At 48.4% G+C, this 19,013-nt stretch overlaps 1 protein-coding gene across 1 annotated transcript in view; it reads right to left on the bottom strand.

The window, feature by feature from the left end:
- The window catches only part of syne2a (spectrin repeat containing, nuclear envelope 2a), a gene marked incomplete at its 5' end in the record, with an annotated part of 351,160 nt that overhangs the window by 179,741 nt on the left and 152,406 nt on the right, over positions 1-19,013 (bottom strand). Inside the window, 2 exons of the mRNA XM_084314110.1 lie at positions 11,316-13,594; positions 17,133-17,262. Of these exons, the coding sequence (XP_084170236.1) occupies positions 11,316-13,594; positions 17,133-17,262 (2,409 nt within the window). The remainder of the gene's footprint in view (positions 1-11,315; positions 13,595-17,132; positions 17,263-19,013) is intronic.

Raw genomic sequence — 19,013 nt, 5'->3', positions numbered from 1 at the left:
AGACGTAAAGCCTCCCCGCGACGCCACGTGTGGGAGTAAGGCCAAGTTCGGCCTACCATCGGTATTGAGACATCGTGTATATTAATATTTGAATAGTCATATTTGGCACTATATCGTCGAGTTGGACGTAGTCTATTAAGCTAATAATAGTCTGTTAATATATAGTGCTTCGTACGGTGAGAATACTACCGTAGTCAGTACCCCATCGTTTCGGGCAGAGAACTGGCTGCTTATCCAGGATGGTCGACCCCATGTGAGACTGCATCCGAGGAGCCCCAGAGCCGACGAGCGAGTGGACCTGTATACCGGATTATTCTACCGACGACAGCCCGCCTTCCCAGGCACGGATTATGCTTTGTGTACAGTGATTATTCCATGGATAAAGACCCCCGACACTGCCGTGTGTTGGAACCCCCCCCCCTGGAGAGGACGCAAGGTGAGGAGACGCTCTGCAAGACGAGGTCGCTTCACGTCTCTCCCCCGTGGACCGGAGGAAGCCGGCTCACAGAGAGTCCAACTGCTTTCATCTGTGGTCCAAGGATCGCTGGCGCACCGAGCTGCACTACTGTGGGTTCACCCAGGATACCCTTGGCCAGACGAGGCAGCCAGACTCTACCCCCCCCCCCCTCCTACTCCTGTTGTCTTACAAGCGACCGGATTAACCCCCCTAGTGTATCCAGTCTTATAATCATTAAAGTATCATTGCCGTTATTCCTTAACTATTCCAGGTCGTATATTTACCACCTGCGCCATCAGAGATTGGACATTCTCTATTGATATACCGACGAATACTCTTTGCCATAAAAGTGCATACTATTTCAATTCATAAATGTAATTAAGTGATTAAGTGCTTGCTCTACACACCATTGCTGTGTAGGAATAAATACATACTTCGACTTCGTACATTTGTGTTGGATCCGTTTCATCTACGTGAGAGTGTTTATCATAATATATTTATGCCGAGTACTGGGTGGCCGAATATTAAGTACAAAGGTAGTGGTAGTAAGTATCATATCTAGTAATACAGTCAGGGAATTGTACCCCTCAGTTACAATTGGTCCTTCGAGCCGGATGGGTAATTAGTGTAATATTAATATAGTGTTATTAATATTGAAATGGCCTATGATGAACACTCCACGAAACGATCCTCCTAACCAACGCCCGCAGCGCGAACGACGGCTCCCTCAGTACTTAGAGGCTTACGCTGTCAGTCAACAACCTAGTCTTCTACTAACAGTAAACGCGGTAAAACTAGAAAGTAAAAGTATGTCTAACCCCAACGCCCAGACTACCCCGACCATAGAGGCCCCTACGGGTTCTAATGTAACTGACCAAGTTCACGGTGGGGACCAGTGGGAACCAGACATGACTTCACACCCCGCCAGTACTGAAGAAGTAGTCCCCGATGAGTCCCGGGAGGAATACAACGCTACCGAGAGAGAACTCGGCACGGAAGAAGACGGGGAGAGCACCGTGGAGATAGAGCTCCAAGGCTCCGCAAGGAGTACCCCGAGGGAAGGCTCCCCTATACAACCGCCTTCCCCCAGCGAGGCAGAGAGGACCCTACAGCAGGCCTTCCTCATCAGCCTGAACGCCGCTGCTGAACGCGACCGACTGCAGATCCAGCAGCGGAGCGAAGAAGAGCATATACGTCTAGAAATAAGACGCATTCAGAGGGAAGAGAATGTGGCCCGAGACCGAGCAGACAGCCAGCGAGCAGCTGCTGGTGCTCTACGGGACGCAGAGCGCGACAGACAGCAAGCGCAACTAATAGAACAGCTGATCAGACGGACAACACCCTCTCCCTCCGCCAGAGGCTCCAGGAACTCGTCTAGACACACCTCCAGGGCGGCATCCCCTAGCCGAGTAAACAACCCTGAACTTGACCAACAGACGAGGTCTATACCCCCCACAGACCACCTCCCCCCACCGGTCCAAGCGAGACCTAGCAACCGGGAAGGAGCAGCATATCCTGTGGAGAGGCTAAACCAGAGACTACAAGCACTGGATGACCTAACTGAAGACGAAGAGGAAGAGGAGGAGAACCACGCCCGACGACAGCACAGTACTCTACCGGACCAGGAGGTCCGGTACAGCCCAGGCTATACTCCCGCGGAGCTGCGCTACAGACCCCCGACTCTATACCCGGGTGAGCACGACGCACGACCCGCACCGAGGAACAGCACCTGGACAAGCGGGCCATGGTACACTGCCGGTACCAGCCCATACCAAGGAGCGGGAGGAGACTCGCCTGGGAGGCCTCTCCCCCAACGCTCGCCGATGTATCCACAGTCAGCGTCATACATTGGCCCGCCTATGGTACCCGACTTCACCCAAGAGAACCGGGCCCAGTATACAGAACTCCGCATGTGTCTGGAGACCATGTTGGTGGATGTATTGGATGAACGCCATAAATACGCCATCCTACTGAAGCACTTAAAGGTACCCCGCGCACATAATATAGCGCTCGCCTACGCGACTTCCACCACCCCATACACAGCAGCGCTGGTAGCATTGGACCAGAGGTATGGGCGCATATGGGATTACGTGATCCAGGAGATCCGACACATCGACCGCTTACCCCCAGCAATAGACAATCGAGCACTGGACGACCTGTCCATCAGAGTGCAGTCCCTGGTAGGGACGTTGGGAGCGCAGAGAGAGAAGGGGAGGCATGAACTTTACGCCAACTCAAATGTGGAAAGGATCTTGGAGAAGCTGCCGCCCGCTCGACAGGAGCGTTTTAGGCGGCAGAGAGACCACCGAGACCCGAATGGCCCCGAACCGAACCTCCTCGATCTAGCAGACTTCCTGGCGAGAGAAGTCAGCAGCCTACGGCTAGATACATTCGGACGGAGCACCCCTGGCTCCAGAGAAGGAACCAGACGACTAAATGATGGAAGAAGATCGGTGACTGTGATGCACCAATCGGAGTCAGTACCGAGCAGCAGGAGCCACAGTACCCCCTCCAGAACGGAGAAGTGGAAGATAGTGTGCCCCTACTGTGAGAAAGAACACTGGCTAGCGCAATGTGACTCCTTCCCCAAGCTGAACGCGGAGGAAGCAAGTCAATGGATAAAGTCCAACAAGCGCTGTTTTCGCTGTGCGCGCTCACACATGGCAGCCGAATGCCGCTTAAAGAAAAGGTGCACCAAGTGCGATGGAGCCCATCTGGACATACTTCACGACAGTAACAGACGGCGCCCTTCACCCGCACCATCCAGCAGCAAAGCGAGCGTCATGTACATCGATCCCGCCAGCAGCAGTGGAGCCCGAGTACTCCTAAAAGTAGTGCGTGTGACACTAAGCTACCAGAATAAAGTCCTGGACACTTACGCCGTCCTCGATGACGGGTCAGAGAAGACCCTTCTGCTCGCCTCCGCTGCGGCCCAGCTAGGGCTGCGGGGAAGCGAAACCCAAATGACAATTCGGACAATAAGACGAGATTTGAAGACGATAAAGGGCGAGAATGTCTCATTCTCTATCGCAGCAAGCGGCCAGCCTGAGCGACGGTACCAGATTACAGACGCTTTCACCAGCCAAGAAATAGGACTGTCGCGGTACACATACCCCGTCGCCAAGCTGATGGAGAAATATGCACATCTGCGCAAGTTACCGATCCCGCTCATAGACAATGCTATGCCGACCCTGTTGATAGGCTCCGACCATGCAGACCTCATTGTCCCGATAGACCGGGTTCATACCGGACCCCGAGGCTGTCCTGCAGCAGTCGAGACCCGTTTGGGATGGACTCTCCAAGGCCCGCTCGCCAAATCTCTCAACCGAAGTACAGCCACTAGATGTCTCCACTCCCGAGTCACAGAGGGAGAAACCGCACTCCTGCAACACGTAGAGCGGTTATGGACCTTGGAACAAATGCCCTTTAAGAACGGAAAGAAAGACATTCGCTCTAAAGATGACATTTACGCCATTCACCTCCTCGAGACAGGGACCAAGAGAGTCCCGGTCAACGGCGTGTTGAGATACGCCACGCCACTCCTGCGGCGAGAAGGAATGCCTACTTTCCACGCCAAGACAGACGCCACAGAACGGTACCTGCTGAACACGGAGCGGCGCTTAGCCAAGAACCCCGCCCAAGAGAGTGTATACCGCGCTGAGATTGAGAAGCTCATCACAGCGGGACACGTCACAAAGATGGACATTAAAGAGGCTGACCAGACCACTGAATCGTGGTACGTGCCTCACCACAAGGTCCATCACAACGGTAAAGACCGCATAGTATTTAACTGCAGCTACCAGATCGGATCCCAAAATCTGAATAAAGAGTTACTGCCCGGTCCCACACTCGGCCCCTCCCTACTCGGCGTTCTACTCCGCTTCCGCCAGGAAAAGGTGGCCATCAGCGGGGACATTAAAGGAATGTTCCTGCAGGTGAGATTAGTAGAGGAGGACAAGCCCCTGTTACGGTTCCTATGGAGAGAGAAGCCAGGAGATGAGCACCCAGCCATCTACCAATGGGAAGTCCTCCCCTTCGGAACGACGTGCAGCCCCTGCTGTGCTACATTTGCACTACAGAAACATGTAGCAGAGGACCCAGCAGCGGACGAAGAGGTCCGACACAGCGTAAAGAACAGCTTCTACGTAGACAACTGTCTACAAAGCCTTTCAACCCAGGAAGAAGCCGAGGCTCTCCTGATTAAACTCCGCGCCTCATTGATCAAAGGCGGCTTTGATCTCAGGCAGTGGGCCAGCAGCGATCCGCAAGTACTGCGCAGCCTCTCCTCCGAGGACAAGGCAGCCAGCAGCGAGACCTGGATGGCTACAATCCCGGGAGAAGCCCAGGAGATGACCCTGGGATTGGTGTGGCGATTCAAAACAGATTCGCTTCACTACAGACACAAGCCCCTGACTACGGAGCAGGGAAGGCCGGCGGCGGCGCCGACCACCAGACGGAGTGTGTACACAACACTCGCCCGACAATATGACCCGCTAGGATGTATTCTACCGTACACCACCAGGGCAAAAATGATTGTACGAGCATTGTGGGACAAGGACCAGGGCTGGGACGACCCCCTTCCCGCACACCTTGCATCCACCTGGAGAGAGTGGGAGATGGAGCTCCACTCACTCCCAGGCGTTAATATGCGCCGAAGCTACTTCCCACCCACGGTGAGGCCAGAGACATGTAAAATGGACTTACACGTCTTCAGTGACGCCTCAGAGGTCGCATACGGATCAGTAGCCTACTTGCGGGCCCAAGAAGAGGGGGGAGAGATCTACACAGCATTTGTCCTCGCCCGCTCGAGAATAGCCCCACGCAAGCAACAATCTATCCCACGCCTAGAGCTCTGCGCAGCCCTAGCCGGAGCGCACCTAGCCACGCTCATCCAACGTGAGCTCACCATACCGGTGTCTAGAACAATCCTGTGGTCAGATTCCACGACAGTACTCGCCTGGATCAAATCGGACTCATGCAAGTACAAAGTCTTCGTGGGAGTCAGAGTCACCGAGATTCAAGACTTAACCGAAGAGTTAACCGGAGAAACAGAGTGGCGCTACGTTGATACAAAACAGAACCCAGCTGACGTCATCACCCGGGGAATGCCCCTAGATGACCTCACCCGTCGCAATGTCTACAGTGACGGCCCAGCATTCCTAAAGCTCCCGGAAGGAGAGTGGCCCACGCCTATCCCGAGGGAAGCCAGTCAGGAGGAGGCTGAGAATAAGAAGCCTGTGTTCTGTGGATTGAGCACTGTTATCTCCGCAGACCCCAACATAGATGATTGCACTACCATAGAGAGTGCACAACAAAGGACATTCCTACTGCACTACCTACCGTCTCTACAGACCCGCCAGAAGTGGGTAAAGGAGAGAGACAATTTGACAGAAGGAACGGTCGTCATGATTATTGATCAATCACTGCCCAGAGCTATGTGGCCGGCCGGCCGCGTAAGCAAAGTGATCACCGGTGCCGACGGCAAGGTCCGAGCAGCTGAAGTGCTTGTCCAGGGTCGCACTTACACCCGTCCCGTGGCGAGGCTCATAGAACTGCCCCGACTCCCAGACACAATCGATGATGACCATGACCCTATAACCCTATGACTTTGTGAAGTTGACTGACCCCTACAGCAAACCCTTATGTGTAAATAGACAACGCGATTAATCTGTCTCTGCTTAACTGATTAGGTCTGGGACCAATCAGGGGGTGGCTGTTGTGAAGGGCCAGATTAAACCGAATATATATATTTATTTATATATATATATTTAATTGTATTTGTATATTCTCTAATATTCCCTGATATCCCTTGTATATTCCTTGTACAATATGCATTGAATATCCATTCTAGCCTACTGAACATCCCATAATAGTCTCCATTCTACTATTGGTCGAGACCTTGGTGCCAGGCTGCCATACCCCCCAGACCCAGTTCAAACGTACCGCTCAACATGTACGAACAAGTCCTAGTTCCGCGTAGGAATCTGGCTACCGCACCACTAACGGTAATATTTGTTCATAGTGCGTATATATACTGCGCTACTAAAGTAGGACTTCCTTTTCAGTCCAGTTTCTTACCCTCCAATAGAGTGACAGACGTAAAGCCTCCCCGCGACGCCACGTGTGGGAGTAAGGCCAAGTTCGGCCTACCATCGGTATTGAGACATTGTGTATATTAATATTTGAATAGTCATATTTGGCACTATATCGTCGAGTTGGACGTAGTCTATTAAGCTAATAATAGTCTGTTAATATATAGTGCTTCGTACGGTGAGAATACTACCGTAGTCAGTACCCCATCGTTTCGGGCAGAGAACTGGCTGCTTATCCAGGATGGTCGACCCCATGTGAGACTGCATCCGAGGAGCCCCAGAGCCGACGAGCGAGTGGACCTGTATACCGGATTATTCTACCGACGACAGCCCGCCTTCCCAGGCACGGATTATGCTTTGTGTACAGTGATTATTCCATGGATAAAGACCCCCGACACTGCCGTGTGTTGGAACCCCCCCCCCCTGGAGAGGACGCAAGGTGAGGAGACGCTCTGCAAGACGAGGTCGCTTCACGTCTCTCCCCCGTGGACCGGAGGAAGCCGGCTCACAGAGAGTCCAACTGCTTTCATCTGTGGTCCAAGGATCGCTGGCGCACCGAGCTGCACTACTGTGGGTTCACCCAGGATACCCTTGGCCAGACGAGGCAGCCAGACTCTACCCCCCCCCCCCCTCCTACTCCTGTTGTCTTACAAGCGACCGGATTAACCCCCCTAGTGTATCCAGTCTTATAATCATTAAAGTATCATTGCTGTTATTCCTTAACTATTCCAGGTCGTATATTTACCACCTGCGCCATCAGAGATTGGACATTCTCTATTGATATACCGACGAATACTCTTTGCCATAAAAGTGCATACTATTTCAATTCATAAATGTAATTAAGTGATTAAGTGCTTGCTCTACACACCATTGCTGTGTAGGAATAAATACATACTTCGACTTCGTACATTTGTGTTGGATCCGTTTCATCTACGTGAGAGTGTTTATCATAATATATTTATGCCGAGTACTGGGTGGCCGAATATTAAGTACAAAGGTAGTGGTAGTAAGTATCATATCTAGTAATACAGTCAGGGAATTGTACCCCTCAGTTACAACTACACTACAGCCCACTACACTACACTACACTACAGCCCACTACACTACACTACACTACAGCCCACTACACTACACTACACTACACTACAGACCACTACACTACACTACAGCCCACTACACTACACTACACTCTTACTACACTACACTACACTACACTACAGCCCACTACACTACACTACACTACACTACAGACCACTACACTACACTACAGCCCACTACACTACACTACACTACAGCCCACTACACTACACTACACTACAGCCCACTACACTACACTACACTACAGCCCACTACACTACACTACACTACACTACACTACAGACCACTACACTACACTACAGCCCACTACACTACACTACACTACACTACAGACCACTACACTACACTACAGCCCACTACACTACACTACACTACAGCCCACTACACTACACTACACTCTTACTACACTACACTACACTACACTACAGCCCACTACACTACACTACACTACACTACAGACCACTACACTACACTACAGCCCACTACACTACACTACAGCCCACTACACTACACTACACTCTTACTACACTACACTACACTACACTACAGCCCACTACACTACACTACACTACAGCCCACTACACTACACTACACTACAGCCCACTACACTACACTACACTACACTACAGCCCACTACACTACACTACACTACAGCCCACTACACTACACTACAGCCCACTACACTACACTACACTACAGCCCACTACACTACACTACACTACACTACACTACACTACAGCCCACTACACTACACTACACTACAGCCCACTACACTACACTACACTACACTACAGACCACTACACTACACTACAGCCCACTACACTACACTACACTACACTACAGACCACTACACTACACTACAGCCCACTACACTACACTACACTACAGCCCACTACACTACACTACACTACAGCCCACTACACTACACTACACTACACTCTTACTACACTACACTACACTACACTACAGCCCACTACACTACACTACACTACACTACAGACCACTACACTACACTACAGCCCACTACACTACACTACACTACAGCCCACTACACTACACTACAGCCCACTACACTACACTACACTCTTACTACACTACACTACACTACACTACACTACACTACACTACAGCCCACTACACTACACTACACTACACTACACTACACTACAGCCCACTACACTACACTACAGCCCACTACACTACACTACACTACACTACACTACACTACAGCCCACTACACTACACTACAGCCCACTACACTACACTACACTACACTACACTACACTACAGCCCACTACACTACACTACAGCCCACTACACTACACTACACTACAGCCCACTACACTACACTACACTACACTACACTACAGCCCACTACACTACACTACACTACAGCCCACTACACTACACTACACTACACTACAGCCCACTACACTACACTACAGCCCACTACACTACACTACACTACAGCCCACTACACTACACTACACTACACTACAGCCCACTACACTACACTACAGCCCACTACACTACACTACACTACACTACAGCCCACTACACTACACTACACTACACTACAGCCCACTACACTACACTACAGCCCACTACACTACACTACACTACACTACACTACACTACAGCCCACTACACTACACTACACTACACTACACTACACTACACTACAGCCCACTACACTACACTACACTACACTACACTACAGTAATGTACAGTACACCAAGACAGTACACTACAGTACACTACAGTACATTACATTACCTCCTGTTATCTAAAGGTTCTGTTAAGGTTAACCCTTTCACTGCCGCACTACCAAACGGTTAACCCTTTCACTGCGACAATACACAGAAGGGTAACCCTTTCACTGCCACACAACAGCAGGTTAACCCTTTCACTGCCACACTACAGAAGGTTAACCCTTTACTATCACACTACCGACGGTAACCGTAAAGTAGGATATTTCCTTTTAAAGGTAGTGGAGTAAAGGGAAAAAGTATATATAGTATACTTATGTACACGTACTTCCCACCTCTGGTGTAAGCATCAGATCATTAGATAGGAAAGGAATCAAGGAGAGAAGGGCGCATTGTCAGGGTGCTTCCTTTAGTATTAGGACGTGTCCAAGGCGTGCCGCTCAGGTGGAGGTGTGGGGCGGGAGGACTGGATTTGAAAATGACAGGTGACCTGATTTATTGTGACATCATCACAACATGCCGTGAGACGAGGCACCGGCCCGTGGAGGTGAGAGGGGGGGTGGCCTGAGAGGAGGCGTGGTCTGAGAGGGGCCGTGGTCTGAGAGGGGGCGTGACCTGGGAGGGGGCGTGGCCTGAGAGGAGGCAAGCTGACACACGCTTTAAAACAAATCTGTCTCACTGCTGTTGTTCACAATAATACATCATTATCGCAAACACAGTGCCTTGGACCCCCGCATGGAGAAGCAGTAAATAATGATTTACTATTTTAAGTCTCATCTCAAAACATACCTTTATGTAAAAGGTTTTAGGTTTTATGTAAAGGGTTTTAAAGATGTTGTAAAATGTTCCTTTTCTTTGAGCTATTTTTCCTTTTGTTTTAATTATTTCTATTGGTTCTATTTCCTAGTTGTTGTCCTAGTATGACATTTTAATTGTTTATGTAATTTTATTTATATATTCTTTCTGCAAAGCTGCAACAAAAACACAGTCATTAAAAATATAAGTTATACTATCATTTAGATTGGTAGAAATAGTATAGCACTTTTATAGCACTTTTATCACTAACACTTAGCTTTTTTTGTGCTTTTCAAAGCACGAGAAGTGCATCAAGCACAGTGTCAGCAACCTTGGAGCAAGGCACTAGATTGTGCAGTAACACCTTAAAGGAAGATGCCTACATTATGGGAGATCCACTTACCTCAGTCGACTGTAGAACTTCAAATGTAAAGAGTAAATTCCGTCTCCCCGACTACAGGGAGGAGGAGTGTAGTGGGTGTGTTTCTTTAAAGCTTCTGTTTTATTTTTTTTTAAGAATGTTAATTGGAAAATTCAATAAGCAAATGCATACATACTGTATAATAAAAAATAAGTAAATTCCTGCACACACACACACACAGGATGACTTGTTGTCACGGCGTCAGTCTGAGACTCACAGCATTGGAAACAGAACGTCTGCTGGTCTGGGGCTGCCCAGCTGGCTTGGAACGCAGCCAGGACTCACTGAGTGAGTCGGGTCCATTACTCGACTGACAAGCATCTCACACCACTGTCCCTAATGTCAGATCAGAGGCAGGGTGATCGGCTGACCGCTGTCCGTCCTGAAAGCTCTCTGCTTAGCGACCTCTCCTCTGTCCGTCCTGAAAGCTCTCTGCTTAGTGACCTCTCCTCTGTCCTTCCTGAAAGCTCTCTGCTTAGCGACCTCTCCTCTGTCTCTGAACCCATAAGCCGTGAGCCTGAAGTTGTGTTTTGTGTGTGTGTGTGTGTGTGTGTGTGCGTGCGTGCGTGCGTGCGTGCGTGCGTGCGTGCGTGCGTGCGTGTGTGCGTGCGTGTGCGCGCGCGCGCGTGTGTGTGTGTGTGTGTGTGTGTGAGCATGTATGTAATAGAGGGAGAAAGTTGATTCGACAAGATAAAACTCAAAAGGAGACAGACAGACGGACAAAATAGTTTTTGGTCCTTACCTGTCCTCGTGTCCCTTCTCCAGCGTCCGTCCCGATCACCGTCGCGGTTTCCATTGAAGCGTAGGGCACTTCACTCCCACTTCCCCGCGCGCTTCCATCTCTCATGACGACAACACTGTCCCCTAGACGTCCTGGGGACACGCGTCCTCTAACTTCCGCCTCAGCGGTGTCGTCTCTCTGGCTGCTTTCCGTACTTGCCATCACCCTTTGTCCGCCCGCGACGTTGACGCCAAGGGGTCGTGTTTGGGCCTCTGCTTGCGTTAGGTTACCTAAGGTGCCCGTCACTGAGTGCCCTGCTTGCTTTTTGTCTGGCTTTTTATCAGCGGTATCTGGAAATCGCAGCAATGCCGTTTCAGAAAGCTCCGAGACAACAGAGTCACGGTCGTTTGATTTGGGAATCTTCATCTTGTTGTCGTCTGTCAATTCTGGGCGTTTAGAATTCGGGGCGTTGGCTTTTTTGCTCTGCGACTCAGAACCCGTCGATTCGACCTCCTTTGATTCTGTATCCGACAATGCAGAGGGACTCCCGGACGTCGAATCTGTGACTTGGGGTTCCTTCGATTCAAGGCCGCTCGACTCTGCAGTTCTGAGGCCTGCTGTCCCGCGCGTCTCCTGGCCTGGCGCGTCGGTGTCGGACCGGATGTCCGGTGCGCCGTTGCTCTCGAGGAGCCTGGCACTCGTCTCAACTCGGTGGTGCTTTGTCTCCGGCGAACTTACGTCTGGTGAGCTGAATGCATCCGGGACACTGCCACCTAAACTCCCTCTTGGCTCAGCCTCCTGTGCTGAAGGCATCTCCAACAGGACTTTAAAGACTTTCTTTGAGGTCACACTACTGTCGGTTTCACTCTGTTCCTCTTGATTTCGCGTGACAGTCGTTACCTCGGAGGTCTGTGGCTCGTGTGGGCTTGGCTGTGATATCTCTTTGAGCTGTGTTGCCAGGTTGGACTCTGCGCCCCCCTCTGTAGGGGCAGGGAAACAGCCTGACTGCTCTCCAAGCATTGGTTCAACACCGGTACGAATCGCCGGGCCTTCGAGACGGGACACGACGTCGAAGCGCGAAGACTCGATATCCCGGCTTTGATTTTCAGACCCTGCTGCCGGGAGTTCTGCGTCGAGGACGATGGCAGCGACTCGACGGAGTGGCGTCTCGGGCGTCTCTCGCTTTGTTCGCAGACCGCCGTCGGACGTAGGTAGAGGGTCTGACGCAAACGATTGGGCATTACTCTCAGCGCCGGTATGTTCTACCTCTTGAGATGCGGCATGCGACTCAGAGGCCGGGGAGCTGTTGCGATGAGTCAGACCGCTGTGATCCTCTGGCCGGACTCGGTGAGCGTCCGCTCCATAAACGCCTGGGTGGAGATCGACCTCCAACACGATTGTGGCTATTTTGGGTGGAGTTAAGGCGAACTCTCTGGGCTCTTCGTGGCAGGGGGCCCGGTCGGTACGTGTTGTTAAGGTGAACTCTCTGGGCTCTTCGTGGCAGGGGGCCCGGTCGGTACGTGTTGTTAAGGTGAACTCTCTGGGCTCTTCGTAGCAAGGGGCCCGGTCGGTACGTGTTGTTAAGGTGAACTCTCTGGGCTCTTCGTGGCAGGGGGCCCGGTCGGTACATGTTGTTAAGGTGAACTCTCTAGGCTCTTCGTGGCAGGGGGCCCGGTCGGTACGTGTTGTTAAGGTGAACTCTCTGGGCTCTTCGTAGCAAGGGGCCCGGTCGGTACGTGTTGTTAAGGTGAACTCTCTGGGCTCTTCGTAGCAAGGGGCCCGGTCGGTACGTGTTGTTAAGGTGAACTCTCTGGGCTCTTCGTGGCAAGGGGCCCGGTCGGTACGTGTTGTTAAGGTGAACTCTCTGGGCTCTTCGTAGCAAGGGGCCCGGTCGGTACGTGTTGTTAAGGTGAACTCGCTGGGCTCTTCGTGGCAGGGGGCCCGGTCGGTACGTGTTGATACATCTTCATTAAGGGGTTTTGGTGTAAAAACACCCGGGATCGTGGCACTAGGTGGTTGGGCTCGGAGGAAGTCGGTTCCCTCAGGCGTTTGACCCGGACTACCCTCAGTGGACACGACCCGGGTCTCTGCTTGTTCCACGTTGTGAGAAACACTGTCGCGCTTTCGTTTAGTGACTCCGGCCTTCCTGGCCGCCTTCCTCATCGCTTTCTTGCTAGGTTCCTTACGGGCATGCGGCATTCCTTCCGCAGTAGAAATGCTTCCACTTTGGCGTTTCTTCTTCTCGTTCTCATCTCCTTCAGGATTCTCAGAGCCACCCTCGGCCGTCATCTCGTCAGGTTCTGCCGAACGCAATGTTTTCCTTGTCAAAGATTTTTCCTCGTCCAATTCCGGTTCAGTGCCACCATGGCTGCTTGTCTGTGAAAATATTATAAATTAATTAATAAAAACGATATATCATGCCCCTCAAAACGGCTCAACACTACCTCACAGTGTAATGTAATATCTAAGTCTAATGTAATATTGTTTATTTTGTTTATTGTTATTTGCACTTACAAACATACATTCTGGAATAAAATAAGTAAAAGAATAAGGTGCAGGAATGGTCAAAAAACCCAAGGGCTTATAAGCGACCTCAGCTCTTAAACCTATAATAGGATAACTACACCGAAAGTTCCCTGCCCCCCCCCCCCACACACACACACACACACACACACACACACACACACACACACACACACACACACACACATTATGCACAAACACACATGTGGATATCCCTCTCTTATACACACAGATACATACAATACAGCATTATACAACAATTATAATATCTAAGTCTATAAGATAGTGGTTATGATAATCTTTTTAAATGCAATCTTTGATTGGTACTGATTCGTTCCATTGTGTTTCCTGGACGCGTGTATCGCTTCCGCAACGGAATTCGGTTTCCGGGTTCCTCTGATTGGCCGCGACCCCCACGTGACCCGCCCCCCTATCCACCGCTCTGCCGCTGCCACGCGCGGCAGAGCGAGCGGCCGCGGACTCGCTCGCTTCCTCAATTTATACGCATGGAAGTATTGACTGAATGAATGAATGAATGAATGAAAACTTTATTGAAGCGGGTAAATCGCAATTTTTTTATTTATTTGTCATGACAAACCAATTACATAATCCAACATATGTGTAAAGGCACAACATATTCCAGTTAACAGTATATTTTTTTAATGATTTGTTACGGCGTAGTCGTTCTATATGAATTGAAAATGGGGGACCCTGATGTAAACAAGACAAATGTCTTTCTCAGGTCTGCATCCCCTTAACAATTGTGTGTATTGAGCCGTACTGTATTGTACCCATTCTGCAATCTGTTAAATAAAGTTTTCATTCATTCATTCATTCATTCATTCATTCATTCATTCATTCATTCATTCATTCATTCATTCATTCAATACTTCCATGTGTATAAATTGAGGAAGCGAGCGAGTCCGCGGCCGCTCGCTCTGCCGCGCGCGGCAGCGGCAGAGCGGTGGATAGGGGGGGCGGGTCACATGGGGGTCGCGGCCAATCAGAGGAACCCGGAAACCGAATTCCGTTGCGGAAGCGATACACACTTCCTGGACGCTATAGACCATTCGTTTGGGGTCATTTGAATATTTTTTCTCTATCTAACATGATTCTCTGCCAAAAAACTGGAAAGTCAAGTCACTTTGCTTTTGTTTCTGACATATTACACATAATAATAATAATAATAATAATAATAATAATAATAATAATAATAATAATAATAATAATAATAATAATAATAATAATAATAATAATAATAATAATAATAATAATAATAATAATAATAATAATAAACTGTATTTGTGTAGCACCTTTCAATATGAGAATTGCAGCTCAAAGTGCTTCACAGCAGTACAAATAGACATAAAATGAGCACAAAATAGAAATAATAAAAGTACTGTAGTAAAAGTGTGAAAGTGGCAGAATGCATTAAAATAGCATGAACATACATTCATCCAATAAAATAGCTCTAATTTACAATACAATAATCACAGTGTGGTTATACATGTCTTATTGTTATGATTTGATATGCTTTTTTTTGCTTAACTCTGTATGCATGGCCGTAGCCAGCTATGAGGTCACCGAGGTCCGGACCTCGGTAGCTATTTGTAACAAAAAAAAAAAAAAAAAAAAAAAAAATTATAGAAATATCACAATATAAATGTACACTCGGGAGTTGAAAATGTCCGGTAATGTCTGATGTTTGGCAAAGGTACTCCCCCCTGTATTGCTACAGCACTATTTGGTATCTTCTGCCCAGGCAGGGGACATGCAGGTGGCTTTGCTTTCAAAGCATGCGCGAGCAGAACAGTAGTGACTGACAAGCCTGCGCGTGGGCTGTTTGGTCAACGACCGGCCCACTATAGCCTGTCCCAGCGGCCCATTTGTACTGACTGACACTCGGCCGGCCCAATAATCACATCTCTGTTGTCAACGACCGGCCCACTAGCCTGTCCCAGCGGCCCATTATGCTGGCCCGCCTCCCAAGCGGCCCAATCACATCGTTTAATAAGCCCCCCCCCCCTCTCTCACCTGTTTCTCGTGAACAGATGCGGAAAAGAGAGAAATATGGAGAAACAGAAGAAGCGCCAGGGGGGGGCAGAAAAATTGCGGGCGAAAAAATTCAGAAAGCTAGAGGTGGATGCTGAAAAATGTAATAAAATTACAGACATGTTTGCTGCTTCAACATCATCAACCACAATAATAGTGCAACAGCCTCAGGTAGCCACTACCAGCCAGGCAGAGGCAGCAGGGCCGAGGAGGGACAGTGAGCTGGAGGAGGAAGTGGAACCTGAGGTAGTTTGTGTGTGCATCTCTGCCATGGCCATGGTGATGTCGATAATAATATGAATGATAACGTTATTTGGTCAGCACAGCGTTGGCTAAAATAAGCCCACGTTATACTCTCTGAGTGACCGTCACCTAAACTGATCAGCACTACTGATGAGACGCTGCCCCCTAGTGGCCGGCGGGTCAAACTACCCAAACAAACAAGCATACCATTGATTTAATTGCCATAAATCACATACAAATATCTAACTATTACTCCTCTGAGCATGAATATAAAACAAACAGGTGATCTATTAACTGTGTAAACCTTATGCAATATTCATCATTGATATTTGGATGCTTGAAATCTGTATGGACTGAGTAGTTAGTATTACCAAATGAAATAAGATGGAACAGCTCCATGCATTAATTGAATAAACAACTATTTGCTCATTACCAGTATGGTATTGTTTAAATTGTACAGCTTTTTGCACATCTTTGTCAGGGAATTCCAACAATTCTGGACCTGAATGTACCAGTTATTATAGATAATGCATTTTGAATGAATAGGTTGGGTTGTATAACTCATTTTGGTATGCATTTTGCCCATTCACCAAATTATAAATGCATAAGAGACCACAGGGCTTTGGTGCACTCTTTAGGCCACTCACCAATAAGTGCCCCCACGTCCTGTAAATTACTTTGTGAGTGACTGACCTTAAGTTGATCTCTAGATAATAAAGTTTGTATACAAAAAAATGGACCTCCCTAATTTCTAAACCCTGGCTGGGTGGTGTCCAACCGATTATAGTGGGCCGGTCTGGGCCAAAAAAAATAAATGGACCTCCCTAATTTCTAAACCCTGGCTACGGCCCTGTCTGTATGTACACCCGACGTGACTGTAAATGGGGGAAACCTCAGTGGCCTTTCGAGGGTTAAATAAAGGTTTGAAATAAAAAATGAAAGTGTGCACTTGTGTGACTGGTTCAGTGTAGAAACTCACCGGGGATATTGACAAGGTTTCCAATAAAGCGCTGCTTTTACTGAGAGCATCTGTCGCGCTTTTCTCCAGTTTCCTGCTGCGCTTTGTCCCCAGACAGTCCAGTAGGAAGTCTCCGTGTGAGAGCGCCCCCTGCAGGGCTCGTTGGAAGCGCAGGCCCTCGTCGAGTGTGGCCTGTGACGACGACCGCGTGGGTGGGTTGTGGGTGAGGGGGGGGGGGAGGAAACACGAAGAAGATTCAGGTCATCAGAACATTTTAAGGTATTGTAAAAAATAAAATTTAAAAGACAATTTATCAATTTGAAGATGTCTGCTGTGAAAGATGATATATGTTACAGAGGAAATAGGGCATGTCTATTTGCAGAGAGAGAACATAATAATATTAAGTAGAGTCCGCTACCCGAGACACATTCTCCTTGATTTGTACAGCAATTTGAGACCCACCATTGGAGCGTGGAGCAAAACACAGTGTTGGATGTCTAATTTCCCCAACAGCCCAACTACATACAATATCCATATATCAATAACAGGAGGCCAAGAGAGGATTTTACGCCAGGTTACCCAACATCATCGGAGCAATATATAGAGTCTGTACCCATGTAGCTTTCAAAGCACCATCAATAAACAAATCCAGTAATGTGAACGGGATTCCACTCTGTCAATGTACAGATAATCTGCGATGCGCATTTTGGCTGATAATGTGCCGGTGGCCGGAGTCTCATTCAGGCCTAATTGTATTTAATTCAATTGTAATGTTATTACTGGGGTATCTGTAATTAAAACATCACTTAAATGCAGATCAGGGTTATCCACTGAAGCCATAATGACTCTGACCAAAACCACGGACCACGGAGCGCACAATAGGCATTGTAGAGCGCAGAGTTGGCCTGCTGAAATTGATTTCATTTCAGTCATTACACTGTAATTTACAGTGCTTAATGTCGGGTCAGCTTGTCATTTATTTCTGTCAATGTGCTGGTTCTGTAGCAGGACTGGGTCAGTCAACATCCTTGGCACCGAAGATAGTCTACACGCTCCCTCCTCCTCAGCGGAGTTGTCTGTGAACTTGACAACTTCATTGGATTTATTTATTCTCTAAAAATATCTATAATCATACGATTAAATATTGTTTAAAATAAAACGTTAAATACTATTGTGTGTCATGTTTCCAAATAAGATTGTTCACAACGGGAAATGCTGTATACGTTCAATTTATTGGTTAGACCTCCGTGATCAATCTCGCTCTCAGTGAAGTTTCTCAGAGTTCGCTCGGGTTAGACCATTATTTCACATCCCATGGGGGTGTTTCATGACCATATATGGATAATCGTGCACGAGCATAGACGTTAAGAACAAATGGTATTTATCAACACGGAGTGTGCGTAGGACCCGTATACGCACGTTTGATAAATCCCGATTTTTCTGTGCGTAGAGACATTCTAAATTCTGTGCTTAAGAACGAAAATAGAACACTTTCTAAGCATTGTTGATAAATGAGGGCCCTAAAGTCTGGAGCTTCCTCCAGAGACAATGCATGTCTCTGGAGGGCTGTTCTGAGCATGTTTTACACCTGGGGAGACTACCTGGGAATAGAACTTGTTTTGCGTATCAAAACCCAACTAGGGCTAGACTAGGGCTGACCTCGACTATCGAAAGGAGCCGTGGTCGACTCAGTCTAATGCTTAGATCAGACATTAAGCACTGATTAAACTTAGATCAGACATTAAGCACTGATTAAACTTAGATCAGACATTAAGCACTGATTCAACTTAGATCAGACATTAAGCACTGATTAAACTTAAATCAGACATTAAGCACTGATTAAACTTAGATCAGACATTAAGCACTGATTAAACTTAGATCAGACATTAAGCACTGATTAAACTTAGATCAGACATTAAGCACTGATTAAACTTAGATCAGAC

Source organism: Notolepis coatsorum, assembly GCF_963971535.1.
Source record: "Notolepis coatsorum genome assembly, chromosome: 5".
Taxonomy (NCBI): domain Eukaryota; kingdom Metazoa; phylum Chordata; class Actinopteri; order Aulopiformes; family Paralepididae; genus Notolepis; species Notolepis coatsorum.
The sequence above is the reverse complement of the archived record's forward strand: the minus strand, read 5'-3'. Positions and strand labels throughout refer to the sequence as shown.